The sequence below is a fragment of the Jaculus jaculus genome, chromosome 2 (assembly GCF_020740685.1).
Source record: "Jaculus jaculus isolate mJacJac1 chromosome 2, mJacJac1.mat.Y.cur, whole genome shotgun sequence".
Lineage (NCBI taxonomy): Eukaryota > Metazoa > Chordata > Mammalia > Rodentia > Dipodidae > Jaculus > Jaculus jaculus.
In genome coordinates this window covers 197,905,113-197,918,641 of record NC_059103.1, presented here as the reverse complement: position 1 = coordinate 197,918,641, position 13,529 = coordinate 197,905,113, and the positions used below count along the sequence as shown (strand labels likewise).

Genomic DNA, 13,529 nt, shown 5'->3' with positions numbered 1-13,529 from the left:
TGATGACTTGGCTGGGCATAGTAGCCCACACCTTTAGTCCCAGCACCTGGGAGGCAGAGGTAGGAGGATCACTGTTGAGTTTGCGGCAAACCTGGGACTACATAGTGGATTCCAGGTCAGCCTGGGCTACACTGAGACTCTACCTCAATAAAATAAAGTGATGCTGTTGGCTAGAGATTTAATAAGTCAGTGTTGGGGACAGAAGAGTAGGAAATAACCCTCAGTGCCTGGTTTGGGCTGGCATAGATAACAGTCTTGGTGTTGGCATAATCTGTGGGCACTAACCTGTTTGTGTGTGTGTGTGTGTGTGTACATGTGGCATGCATAGGCCACTGTGCATGGGTGAAGATCAGAGGGCACCTTGGGGTATCAATCCTCACCTTCGACCTTGTTGCTGCCAGTGCCAGGCTAACTAGCTGGCCCTGAGCTGTGGGGTTCTCCTCTCTTGGTCTCCCATCGCTGGAGGCATGTTTAGGACAACAGACTGTGTGCTGCTTGTGTCCAGCTTTCTGTGGGTGCCAGGAACCTGGACTCTGGTTGTCAGGCTTATACAGCAGCACCTCTAACAACTGAGAACTCCGCCCAGCCCTGACCACCCTGCCCCTGAGCTGTCTTCTTAGCCTGGAGGTGAGGACAGCTGAAATAGGTATCAATCACCAAGTAACACTCTTGAAGGACGCTTCCAGGAATTTATTCCAACAAAGAAACTACTGTGTGCAGCCGTTTCAGTGGCAAGACTCATTGCTGTTTTCTCCCCAGTTATGATAAGACATTCACGGAGACCCTGATGTCTTTCTGAGGGGATGGGTAGATGCGTTATTGTCGCGTGGAGTCATACTATACAGCTGTGAACAGAGAAGTCAGCCCCACTGCTAAGTTAAATTGCAAGGCAACAGTTTAAAGGGATGAGTGCATTATGAAAAAATGTCCTAGGGCTGGAAAGATGGCTTAGCAGTTCAGGTGCTTGTCCTACAAAGCCTAACACCCTGGGTTCGATTCCCTAGTACCCATGTAAAGCCAGATACACAAAGTGGTGTATTCATCTGGAGTTTGTTTGCAGCGGCTGGAGGCCCTGGTGCACCTATATTTTTTCTCTCTCCCCTTGCAAATAAATAAAAAAAATTTTTTTAAAAATTTTCTGAGTTTACATTTGCATAGAGGACAGAGGGAAGTGCCTGGTCCTGGGCTGTGTGGAAGTGCCACTTTTGAGTTGTGCAGAGCTCTTGAAGGCTTTCCTGTTCTCGTGTTTCCTTCATTGTGTGTTCATTGTCACCTGTGGATGGTGAGACTGCATTGCTAATCCCATCAGACAAGACCACAGTGATGTCCATTACGTGTGTCATTCTGAGACAGTAGCTTGGGTTTTAAGCACATCATTTCTTTCTGGTGTGTGTGTGTGTTCTGTGTGATGTAGGCACATGTGTGTGCAGATGTGTACACCTGTGTGTGTGGGTGCGGAGGCCGGAGAAGAACATTGGGTATCCTCCTCTTTCTGTTCCTTCTGCCTCTTCGAGACACAGTCTCACACTGAATGCACTCATCCCAGAGCTGCTGTTTCTCCATCAGCAAGCTCCAGTGCTTCTCCAGTCTCTGCTCCTGGCAGGACTGGGTTGTGCACATGTGGATGTGACTAAAGGGAAAGACGGGATGGATGACAGGTGTTGGCTTTGGTGTGATGCAATCCACTCTGAGCTGCTTCTGAGGTCACCAGATGCCAGAAGTGTGGACCAAGGGACAGTATCACCCGAGTGTGCCACTTGTGGGAACAGAGTAACGACGGACGGTCTGACTGGTGAAGAGAGCATCGCAGAGGTGCTGTGTGCCTCAAGGCCCCTGAGCGGGAGAGTTGTGTGTGTCTTTGGGGCCCCCTGGCTTTGGAATTCACTGGAATATTGCTCAGAGACACATGCTCTTGTGACACACACACACACACACACACACACACACACACGTGATATGTACATGGGAAGATAAGCAGTGATGATGTATGGAAGACCATGGCAGTGCGTCCCTCTCCCTCGAGGCACCTGGCTGGTTACTAGCTACAAGGCAGCACCTGTCTTCAGCTGAGTGGGTACAGGTGCCCTGGGCCAGCTGGGTGAAGTGCCTTCATTCTCATGCAGCACCCTGGGCGGATGTGCTCCTGGTTTATCTGAACCCACTCTGAGCTGCAGTCTGTGTGGGTGCTGATCTGCACACGTGATGCCATAGATGGCGGTGAGGCCTTGCCCAGGCCCTCGGGGGCTGCACATGGTGGATGACGGAGTGAACAACAGGCTGGAGGAGTCCCAGGTCCCAATACACAGATGGTGCCATCTTCATTGTAGAAAGCGGAGGTGGAAGAACAGCTTTTGGAAGCTAGCAGCATGACTTTTGAACCAGAATGGACTCCCGATGCTCAGCTGAGCACGCAGACAGGCAGCTGGGAATGCAGAGGTCTGAGCTGGCACGGGAGCCTGGAAGCTGTCTGCTTGTTGCTATCAACAGAAATGTGCAATTAAGAAGTGGTCTCAGGAGCCTGAGGTTTGGGGCTCATCACTATGCTCTGAGAAAGGAGAGGCCTTCAGGGGGCAGGCCAGAGCCGCGGGGACCCAGAGAAGAGAGCCGAGGGATGCGTGGGGCGCGTTGTGTCTTTGCTGATGAAACATGGTTCTGGTGTGAAGTACCTTCAGGGGATGCTCCCTCTTGCTCCCCTTATTTAAAATAATACATACTTATTCACTTACTTATTTGAGAGAGAGGGGGAGGGAATGTATGGGTGTGACAGGGCTTTTTGCCCTGCACATGAACTCCAGATTGCATGTGCCGCTTTGTGAGTCAGGCTTTATGTGAGTACTGGGGAATCCAGCTCAGGACCATCATGCTTTGCAAGCAAGTACCTTTAACCACTGACCCTCTCTGATCTTCTTTATTTGGTTGTTGTTGGATGGGATGTCCTGCAGCCTAGGCTGTCCTCAAACTTACTTCTTAGCTGAGGCTGGCCTTGAGCTCCTGAGCCTCCTTCCCTGCCTGCCACGTGTTGATGGCGTCAGTGCGCTCAGCTGTCCCCTTGCTCTTGCTGGGGAGACTCATTGCTCTTGGGGCATCAGAGACCCTTTATTGCCTGCACCTCGCCCCTGCCTGGCTGCCACTTGTTTTCCTGTCTCCTGTATTTCCAGGAAGCCCTAGTTTAGACTTCATAAAAAATATATATTTATTTGGAAAAGAGAGGGTGGGGAGAGGGGGAAGTAAGGAGGGGGGGGGAGAGAGAGAGGGAAGGAGGGAGGGAGAGAGAGAATGAGCACACCAGGGCCTTCAGCCACTGCAAATGAACTATAGATGTTCCACCTTGTACATCTGGCTTACATGGGTCTTGGGGAATTGAACCTGGGTCCTTTATCCTTGCAGGCAAGTGCCTTAAATGCAAAGCCATCTCTCCAGCCCGACTTTTTGGTTTTTAACTAGCTGAGCACCCAAGCCACTCCCTCCTCTCATAGACTGCTTTTCTGTTTGTTTTTGTTTTTTTTTGAGACAAAGTCTCATGTGCTCAGACTAGCCTCAGCCTTACTGTAGCTGAGGAAGTCTCAAACTTTAGGTCCTTCTGCCTCTACCTCCTGACAGGCATCTGCACATGCCCAGTTCGGGTGTTGCTGGAGACCAGACCCTGGCCTTCATACATGCTAGCTACTTTAAAAAAACTGCATTTATTTATTTATTCATTCATTTATTCAGGGGGGTGTGCATGTGTGGACATGCCAGAGGCTCTTGTTGTTACAAATGAAGACCAGATGCATGTGCCACTGTGCATCCTGTTTAACTTGGGTGCTGGGATTTGTACCTGGGCCGGCAGGTTTTGTAAACACCTTTAACTGCTGAGCCATTTTGCTTTCTTTTCAAAAATATGGAACGCTTCACAAATTTACATGTCATCCTTGCACAGGGGCCATGCTAACCATCTCTGTATGTTCCAATTTTAGTATATGTGCTGCCAAGCGAGCACTCTTTTTAAGACAGGGTCTTAATATGTATCCCAGACTGGCCTTGAACTCTTCTTCTGCTTTGTCTTCCTGAGTGCTGGGAAGAAAGGTGGCTGTCACCATGTCCAGCTTACAGACTGCATTTTGGCCTCCGTCTTTGCGAGCTCTGAGGGCAGATGGCAGAACCATGTGCTCAGCCCAGCTCTGCAGCCCGAATTGTGCCACTCAGGGCATCGTCTTTTGATAGGGAAGAAATTGCAGGCTCAGCCCATGTTCTGTACCTGGGGAAAGAATGGACCCATAAGAGGTTTTTAAAACCCTGCACTTCTTTTGCAGGTCTGGGGATGGAATTCAGGGCCTTACGCATACTAGACAAGCGTGCTACCACTGAGTCACACCTCAGACCTCCAATGAGTTTATTTTAATTTTTATGTGTGAATGACGTATGTGCATGGTGCATGTCCAGGTGCGTATGTGCAGGTGCATGTACTCTGTGTACTCCTGTGACAGCCAGAGGAGAATGTTGGGTGTCTTTCTCTGTCACTCATCCATGTAGTTGAGACAGAGTATATTACTCAACTTCTAGTTGCCTCACTTTTCTGGGTTGCAGCCCATCATGGCAGCGAATGCCCGGCACCGTCACCCTCTCACTGAACCTGAGCTTGCAAGTGATAAGATACTCTGTTCACCACAGGGCTGGGGTTACCAATGTGCGTGGCCATAACAAGCTGTTTACCTGGGTGCAAGGGAATCGAAGTCAGGGGGGTTCTTGGACACTTAGACCCTCATGCTTATAGAGCAAGACCTCTCAGTGGCTGAGCTATTTCTCCTACCCCAATGTGAGATCAAAAGAGTTTGGGCTAAATGTCTGTGCCCCTTTTACCGCTTCAAAGGGGCTGTGTGGGCTAGCGGAGAAGGGATGTGTCTGCATGGTGTCCATCTGAGCCTCCCTACTCCTCTGTTCCTTTCCCCGATTGGACGGTGGATGACTGTGGGCGGCGTCCCCGTGAGCATGGAGGGTGTGTTGCTGGTGAATGAGTTTGTGCAGAGGTGCATATAGAAACAGAACAAGGCTCAGTGGCCACTCCCCTCCCGTCCCACATCTGTCTTCAGGGTGTTAATGTGAGGTTTAAGTTTAAGTAGAGGGTAAGAGGTCTGTAGAACTAAGCAGTCCTGGTCCAGGGGTGGAACCACCCATCACTGTCCAGGCTCTAGTCTCTACTGCAAGGTGGTCCGATGCCTTGTCAGCCCTGTGTGAAATCTTTTCTTGGAGTCAAGATTTCCCTCTGGCTGGTACCAGACCATTAAGCTTTTTCCTTCTCTTTGAATGAGATTCCTGGGGAAATTCTTTAAAAACATATTTAAAAAATTTTTATTTATTTAAGAGAGAAAGAGGGGGAGAGGGAAAGAGAGAGAGAGACAGAGAGAGAGAGAGACACAGAGAGAACGAGAATGAATGAACATGAATGGACATGCCAGGGCCTCTAGTCACTGCAAATGAATTCCAGATGCCAGTGTCATCTTGTGCATCTGGCTTACGTGGGTAATTGGGGAATTGAACATGGGTCCTTAGGCGTAAGTGCCTTAACCACTAAGCATTCTCTCCAGCCCCTCCTCCCCAGGAAATTCTAATTCCTGATGTTGCCTTGTTTAGTAGTCTAATAGCCAAAGAGAACAGAGAGAGAGGTGGGAATATCTCTTCAGAATTGTCTTTGGTTCTGTCAGGAAGGTCTCTGAGCTAGCATTTGACCTGAGCTTGAGGTAATTAGAGTGTGAAATGTCCTTTATAGCCTCATGTGTTTTGAATACTTAATCCCCAGCTGGTGACAGTTTGGGGCAGTTGTGGAGCTTTTGGGAGGTAGAGCCTTGCTGGAGGAGGTGTGTCCCTGGGGTAGTCCCTGAGGCTCACTGTCCAGCCCCCCGGAATTGAGAGCTGGCTCACTGTGATACCGCTTCCTTTCTGCTATGTGGAGATGAGAGCCACGCTTCACTCAGGCGTGTCATGCTTTCCCTGCCAAGGTGAAGCTTCCCCTTGGGACTGTGAGCTGAAGTCAATATGTCCTCCCATGAGCTGCGGCTGGTCAGGTGTTTTGTCCCAACAACAAGAAGGTGACTGCTGCACAGATAGATCTATGCGTCACAGAACCCAGCTCTGAACTGTGGTGCTTCGTGACACTTGGTGCGCGTTTCACACCTGAAGTCTGAGTGGTTACATAAGTCGCTAGAATGTAGGGCCTGAGAGGTTCCTGGAAGAGTCTTCTGCTGTCCCTGTGACATGAGTGCCAAGGACAGGACCCCTCTGCTGCAGCTTAGGGAAGGCAGTTAGGGCATCATGGAGAGAAAGGAGACACTTAGTGACTCTCATTTTCCCTTTCCTAGGCTGCTCAGAAACGAGGAGTGAAAAGGCTCTCCTCCCTCGACCCGGAGGTTCTGTCTGTCTTTGTGCCTCCTTTCGCCAGTAGAGAGGACAGCCAGGCCCCCAGCATAAGTGGCACCGCTCTCAACAAAGTCAGGAGGCGCTCCTTCCGGAAGAAGCGAGAGAAGCCCAGGATGGAGGCGTGGAAGAGCCCCCCGGGGGACCCCAGGGGGCCTGATCCTGAGGACGTCAGCATTCCAGGTGGTGTGGACCTCCTTGCCCTGCCTCAGCTGTGCTTCCCAGGTATGGTTCCTGCACTGGCAGACCTGTGGTGCCCTGGTGTGGCTCCAGACTGAGTGGTCTGATCCCAGAGGCCCCAGCACTAAGGACCACCTGTGCCATCTCTGGTGTCTGGCCATGAGATTCAGGGCTTGGTTTTTCGGTCACTGTTTTTTTTTTTAATTTTTATTATTTTATTTTATTTGAGAGTGACAGACACAGAGAGAAGGACAGATAGAGGGAGAGAGAGAATGGGCGCGCCAGGGCTTCCAGCCTCTGCAAACGAACTCCAGATGTATGCGCCCCCTTGTGCATCTGGCTAACGTGGGATCTGGGGAGCCGAGCCTTGAACCGGGGTCCTTAGGCTTCACAGGCAAGCGTTTAACCGCTAAACCATCTCTCCAGCCCTTGGTCACTGTTTTTTTGAGACCACCTCTTGCTCTGCAGGTTGCTTTCCAGATTGGCTTGGCACTCGAATCCTTCTCTCTCTTCTCTTTTTCTTTTTCAAGGTAGGGTCTCACTCTAGTTCAGGCTGACCTGGGATTCACTCTGTAGTCTCAGGGTGGCCTTGAACTCACAGCCATACTCCTACCTCTGTCTCCTGAGTGCTGGGATTAAAGGTGTGCGCTACCACGCCCAGTTTCTCAATCCCTGTGCTAGAGTCAATTAGTGCGATTGCACTGTGCCTGGGTGGGCTCAGTCCTCTTGGTCTGGGCATTTAAAGCTAGAGGATGCCCACACCTCCCTCTCCCTCCCCGATCCCTGTCAGTAGAAGAGATGCAGCTTGCTTTCAGCCCCAGGCTCATTAGTGCTAGCCAGGGACCACTCTTGCACTTCTAGGCCTAGGTCTCCACCTGACATAGGAAACATTAACTCAGCCAAGGGACTTGGTCCAGATCCTGTCTTTAGTTCCCACCAAGAGCCTGTTGCCCTCTTCTGGCTGCAGGGGTTATTTATAACTGTGCCCAGAGGCATGACCCTGACTACCCAATTGGACTCTACACCCATTCTGCCCCACCTCGCCCGTCTACCAGAGGGGCTGTGAGGAGGCTATAGATGGGCAGGCATTGGGCAGGGAGCTGTCTGGAGTGGGATGGAGAGCAGGGTGCTTCTTGGACTGGTAAGGTACATGCTGGGCACTGGGAAAAGGTTGGTTTACGTGCTCTGTAGGCCACCAGCACGTGCTGCGTCGCACAGCAGAACGCCCTCTCCTCTCTCTCCTGCCTGTAGGGGGCATGTGTGCGGCCTCGGAGCCAAGGGAGGACTCTGTGCATTTCCTGGTGCTCACCGACATCTGTGGGAACAGAACGTACGGCGTGGTTGCCCAGTACTGCCGACCTCTGCACGTAGGTGGCTCGTTGCTGCCCTCTGAGCTTGGGCTGGGATGTTTTGTTGTGGTGAAATGTGTGCACCAGGCGTTCTCTGCAGTGCGCCAGGTGTGTTCAGTGCACGCAGTCACCACCACTGCCTGCTCCCATCGTTGCCATCCCTCCTGCCTGGGTGCTCTTCCAGCCCGCACTGCCCTCTTCCCTTCCCCGTCCCTGGCAGACACTTGGCTGCATGCTGTCTCTGGGTTTGTTCTCTGCCTACTTCCTGTCGGTGGAAGCCTGAATGTGTGGCACTGTATGCCTGGCACCTGGCCCTTAGTGTGGTGCTTTGGAGGCTTGTCCACATTCTGGTATATGCAGTACTCCATCCATATTATGGCTGAATAATATCCCATTGTGAGAGCGTTTTGGGTTTATTTAGCCTCAGATGGGCCACATCGTACTTACCCACTGGTGGGCATATTGCCCCCACTTTTGCCTGCTGTGCAGGGCACTTTGGTGTAGGCTGACTACTCACCGTATCTTAGGTTTTCTGTTCAGGATTGCACACTGTGAATCTGGTGGTGTTTGAGGAGCTTTTAGGAAAATTACACACCTAAAAGTGTGGCGTGACTCACTTCCTGCTCGCAGAGGGCTTCCAGAAGCTTAGTGTGACCTGCTTCCTGCCTGTGGAGGGCTTCCAGAAGAAAGGAGACCACCAGCCCCCCTGGGCCCCTTTCTTGGCAGTTGTGTTTCCACAGTGACTGTACTGAAGTGTTAAGAGTCATCAGATGGCTTCTGTCCCCCAATGCTCATGGGTGGTGCGGATGGGTTAGGTCTTGGGAACTCCAGGTATGACCCTGAGAACCGAAGAGAGTGATTCCTTTAATCCTCACTCCAGGTAATGAGGTGGGGGACTATTCACAGAAAAGGAAATGGCAGAGAGGGTAAGTGATCTTCCCAGGTTCGCACACCAACCAGGGTTTGAACTTGAGCAGCCTGATGCTGGAGCAGTGTGTGCTCACGAAATGCTGGGGATGAACAGCTCATGTGTCTGCCTCCTAGGCTTTCCTGTAGCTCAGATCCGCAAGTCCCCAAACCAAAGCTATGGTTATACCCGCCCACATCCCTTGAAGAACAAAACCTGAATGGCTCCCTTCCCTCAGGCCAACCAGGAGGTGACATGTGTCACTGCCCTTTGTCTAGGATGAACACTGTTTCTACAATGGAAAGACGCACTGGGAGCCCAGCGTGAGCGTGAGCACAGCCGGCTGCTTCGTGCCCTTCGCAGTGTGTGTGGTGTCGCGGTTCCCCTACTACAATTCCCTTAAGGACTGCCTCTCCTGGTGAGCCTGGTGCCCTCTTGCTGTCCCTGGGAGCTGGGTCCAGTGGGCTGCAGTCAGGGGACCATAGGAGACTCTGGAAAGCCTGGAGCCTCCGTCTATACCACATGGCAGGGCAAGAAGCCATGCCAAGGGCTTTAGCTGTGTTTGTTTTTATTTTAAGAAGACCCCCAGCATGGTGGCACATGCCTGTAATCGCACCTTGTATGAGGCTGAGGCAGGATGATTGCCATGAATTTAAGGCCATCCTGTATACATAGTAACGGGAAAGCCTGGTCTACAAAATGAGACCTCGCCTTAAAGTCAACAAAAATAGGGCTGGAGAAATTGCTCAGTGGTTAAGGTACTTGCCTACAAAGCCTAAGGATCAGAGTTTGATTCCCCAGTACCCACATAAAGCCAGATGTGCAGAGTGGTACATGAATCTGGAATTTGCTTGCAGAGGCAGGAGGTCCTGGTGTGACCATTCTCTCTCTCTCTGCTTGCAAATAAAAATATAACAAGAAACAACAAAAATCAACAACAACAACAACAAAAACAACCCTCAAGGAAACAAAAAAGGGAGGCATATCAGGAGACACTCTAGGCCTGTGACAGAGGGAATAGCGGGCTGCCATCTGCTATGACATGATTCAGTGGTGTCTACAGGTGCATGGAATCTGGGCAGCATCTGTAATGTCTGCAGTGGGATTGTGAGGAGAAAGGGTTCTGAAATACCAGGAAGGCATTTGGCACACCTCGCTGGGTGCTTGCTATTAAAGGCTGTGATTGTGAGGTGGGGCGCCAATCCTGTCCCTGAGCCTGTGAGGTGGGGGCATAGAGAGCTGTTTTCTTAGGCACTCAAAAAGTCATGATCCTGGAATTGGTTCAGGTTCATTAAAGACAGAAGATGGCAGTTCACATGGGCTCCCCTATTGTGCGGCTGAAGAGCCGACTGGGGTGAGGCACCAAATGGCATGTGGGCTCTTTTGAAGACATTTGTTTTTGACCCTGCACCTGGGTTACAGCTAAGGCAAGTGTCACACTAGCTAAGCAGGAATCTCACTGCATGGATTCTAGCATCCACAGGTCCATTTCTAGCACTTTCATGATTTGCTTTTGAACAGAGCTGGCTTTGGTCAAAGTTTGGGCTAGCCTCTTACTTTATTGCTGTAGATGGTCAGGGTCTCTGTAGAGCAGAGTCAGTGAGACAGGGCATGGCTGTTTGTCGAAAGCTCTTTCTGTCCAAGGAAGCTTCAAGGCAGACAGCTGTGTGTTCCTCTTCTGTCCAGCTCCTGACCTATGCCCTTCACTGAGAATGACATGTGGGAAGTGCGCTGTTTGCACCTCTTCGCTGTACACCTGCAATTGGCAGTAGCAGCCCTCCTTCTCAGTGCCAGTGTGTGATGTCACTGTCACGTGTCCTGAGTTCCTTTCCTCCCACACTCATTGCTACACTGTCAGAACTGGAAAACATGGCTGGAGAGATGGCTTAGCGGTTAAGCGCTCGCCTGTGAAGCCTAAGGACCCCGGTTCGAGGCTCGGTTCCCCAGGTCCCACGTTAGCCAGATGCACAAGGGGTCGCACGCGTCTGGAGTTTGTTTACAGTGGCTGGAGGCCCTGGCATGCCCATTCTCTCTCTCTCTGCCTCTTTCTCTCTCTGTCTGTCACTCTCAAGTAAATAAAATAAACTAAAATAATTTTTTAAAAAAGAAAAAGAACTGGAAAACATGGCTAGAGAGGAGCAAATGACTGAGATGCAGAACACGGCATGCGCTGGGTACGGTGGCCCACACCTGTTGTATCTGTTGCTTTCTCGTTCCTGGGACAGAATCCCTGACCAGAAGCAACTTAGGGAAGCAAAGGGTTTATTTCTCTGACCGCTCCAAAGCCAGAGGCTGTCATGGGGGGAGGCGTGCTGGCTGGAGTGCGGGGCAGCCTGAGGCAGGCCACAGGGAGCAAGCAGAGAGTAACGAAGGCTGGTGCCCTGCCAGCCCTCTCTTTTCTGTACCGCCAAGGGCACAGGCAAGACTGCCTGCCCACAGGTAAAGTGGATCTTCCCAGGTCAATTAATGTAGCCAAGATAACCCTTGAAGACATGCTAACCTAATCTACACAATCCCTTATAGGTAATTCTAATTCCTGTCAAATTGACAATACAAACCATCCCAGCTGTATTCTCAGAAGGTAGAGGTCAGAGGATCAGGAGATCAAGGTCATCCTTGAGTACTTAACTAGTTTGAGGCCAGCTTGGGCTGTATGAGGCCCTGTCTGATAATCAAACAGACAAAACAAAACAAAATGTGACATGGCTACAGGATTTTCCTCTGTGACAGAGGTGACACACATGCCGTGTCTCTGTGGGCACGCACGGGGTGAACACATTTTCCTGGGTCTGAGGAAGTAGATTATGGATAGTTCTCGTTTTAAGTTCTACCTTGCTACCATTAGAGTTTTTACAACAATGCAAGTTTGTTGGATTAGCTCCACAAACAGTTAACATTTGGCTCTTACAGAACACAAGTGCTTTGAGTTGTGGGTGTCTTGCTGTGTTGAGGGAACATGTTCAGACCCACCATGTGGCGAGTGACAGGCGGGGGTGCTCTTCCTGGGGGCTGCCTGAACAGTGGCACCCTGTGGGTGCCTCTCTCTTCCGCTGTGTCCCCTCCCTGAGTTGTATCCTTCGGGCTATTGTAGGGATCCCTGGGCAAGGTCAGTTTCTTTCTTGGTCTGAGGTTCCTTTTCAGGGCCAAGTTGCCACTGACTTGGAGACCCGTGCAGGGCATGTGCCACATGGACCCTCAAACATACTTGTGTAAGGAATGAGTGAGGCAGGCAAGGTACAAACAAGTCTGTCAGAATACCCTTTAGAGTGTGCATTCCTGAAATTCTCCAAAGAGGTGGACCCCGGGCATGTGTCCGTCTGTGCATGTGACTTTCTGCCTGAGCAGTTACCTTTCGCACCTGCATCCACAGATCCCATGTCAGAACTACCTGAAAAGTATTCCAATCTGTACTGAATATGAGTAGCCTCTCCTCTGCCCTGCAGCCCATTACTCATGCTGTCTGCGCAATGTTTACAGGGAAGGAGTCCTCTTAAGTCATCTCTAGGTGGTGTAAAGTGCACCAGACTGACTGCAGGTTCTTGGCCAGTGTGCACCATCTTATATGGGGACCTGAGCATCTGTGGAGGTGCTGGGCACAGACCCTGCAGGTGCCGAGGGGTGATCGAACTTTTCTGCATGCAAAATTCTGAAGATTGGCTCTATTGATGTGTAACAGATGAACTGTGGTAACCTCTCTTGTGTAAGTGTATGGTAGGTGTGTAACAGATGAATTGCGGTAACCTCATTGTGTAAGTGTATGGTAGGCGTGTAACAGGTGAACTGCACTAACCTCACTTGTGTAAGTGTATGGTAGGTGTGTAACAGATGAACTGTGGTAACCTCTCTTGTGTAAGTGTCGTAGGTGTGTAACAGGTGAACTGCGGTAACCTCACTTGTGTAAGTGTATGGTAGGTGTGTAACAGATGAACTTCGGTAATCTCACTTGTGTAAGTGTATGGTAGGTGTGTAACAGGTGAACTGCGGTAACCTGACTTGTGTAAGTATATGGTAGGCATGTAACAGATGAACTGTGGTAACCTCACTTGTGTAAGTGTATGGTAGGTGTGTAACAGATGAACTGTGGTAACCTCATTGTGTATGTGTATGGTAGGTGTGTAACAGATGAACTGCAGTAACCTCACTTGTGTAAGTGTGTGGTAGGTGTGTAACAGATGAACTGTAGTAACCTCACTTGTGTAAGTGTCGTAGGTGTTTAACAGATGAACTGTGGTAACCTCACTTGTGTAAGTGTATGGTAGGCATGTAACAGATGAACTGTGGTAACGTCACTTCTGTAAGTGTGGTAGGCGTGTAACAGATGAACCGTGGTAACCTCACTTGTGTAAGTGTATGGTAGGTGTGTAACAGATGAACTGTAGTAACCTCACTTGTGTAAGTGTATGGTAAGTGTGTAACAAATGAACTGTGGTAACCTCACTTGTGTATTTGTATGATAAGTGTGTAACAGGTGAACTCCGGTAACCTCACTTGTGTAAGCGTATGGTAGGCGTGTAACAGATGAACTGAGGTATCCTCACTTGTGTAAGTGTATGGTAGGTGTGTAACAGGTGAACTGTGGTAACCTCACTTGTGTAAGTGTGGTAGGTGCACGTTGGTAAATGTGAGCCCTGCATGGCCACCTCCACAGTGCAGAGCATGTGCGTTTTCACCCTAGTCTCCAGTCTCTGTTCCCAGGCTACTGC

General features: G+C 50.4%; 1 protein-coding gene and 1 non-coding gene across 3 annotated transcripts in view; one reads left to right on the top strand and one right to left on the bottom strand.

Annotated features, from left to right (window-relative positions):
* Positions 1-13,529, top strand: part of Dennd3 (DENN domain containing 3) — an 83,409-nt gene that overhangs the window by 6,224 nt on the left and 63,656 nt on the right. For both annotated transcript variants that reach the window (XM_045143756.1, XM_045143755.1), the window contains exons 2-4: positions 6,336-6,615; positions 7,822-7,937; positions 9,105-9,244. In XM_045143756.1, coding sequence (XP_044999691.1) covers positions 6,336-6,615; positions 7,822-7,937; positions 9,105-9,244 — 536 coding nt within the window. The remainder of the gene's footprint in view (positions 1-6,335; positions 6,616-7,821; positions 7,938-9,104; positions 9,245-13,529) is intronic.
* LOC123458984 lies at positions 3,875-3,979 on the bottom strand. Its single transcript, XR_006635917.1, has one exon. It is a non-coding gene; the product is annotated as a U6 spliceosomal RNA (small nuclear RNA).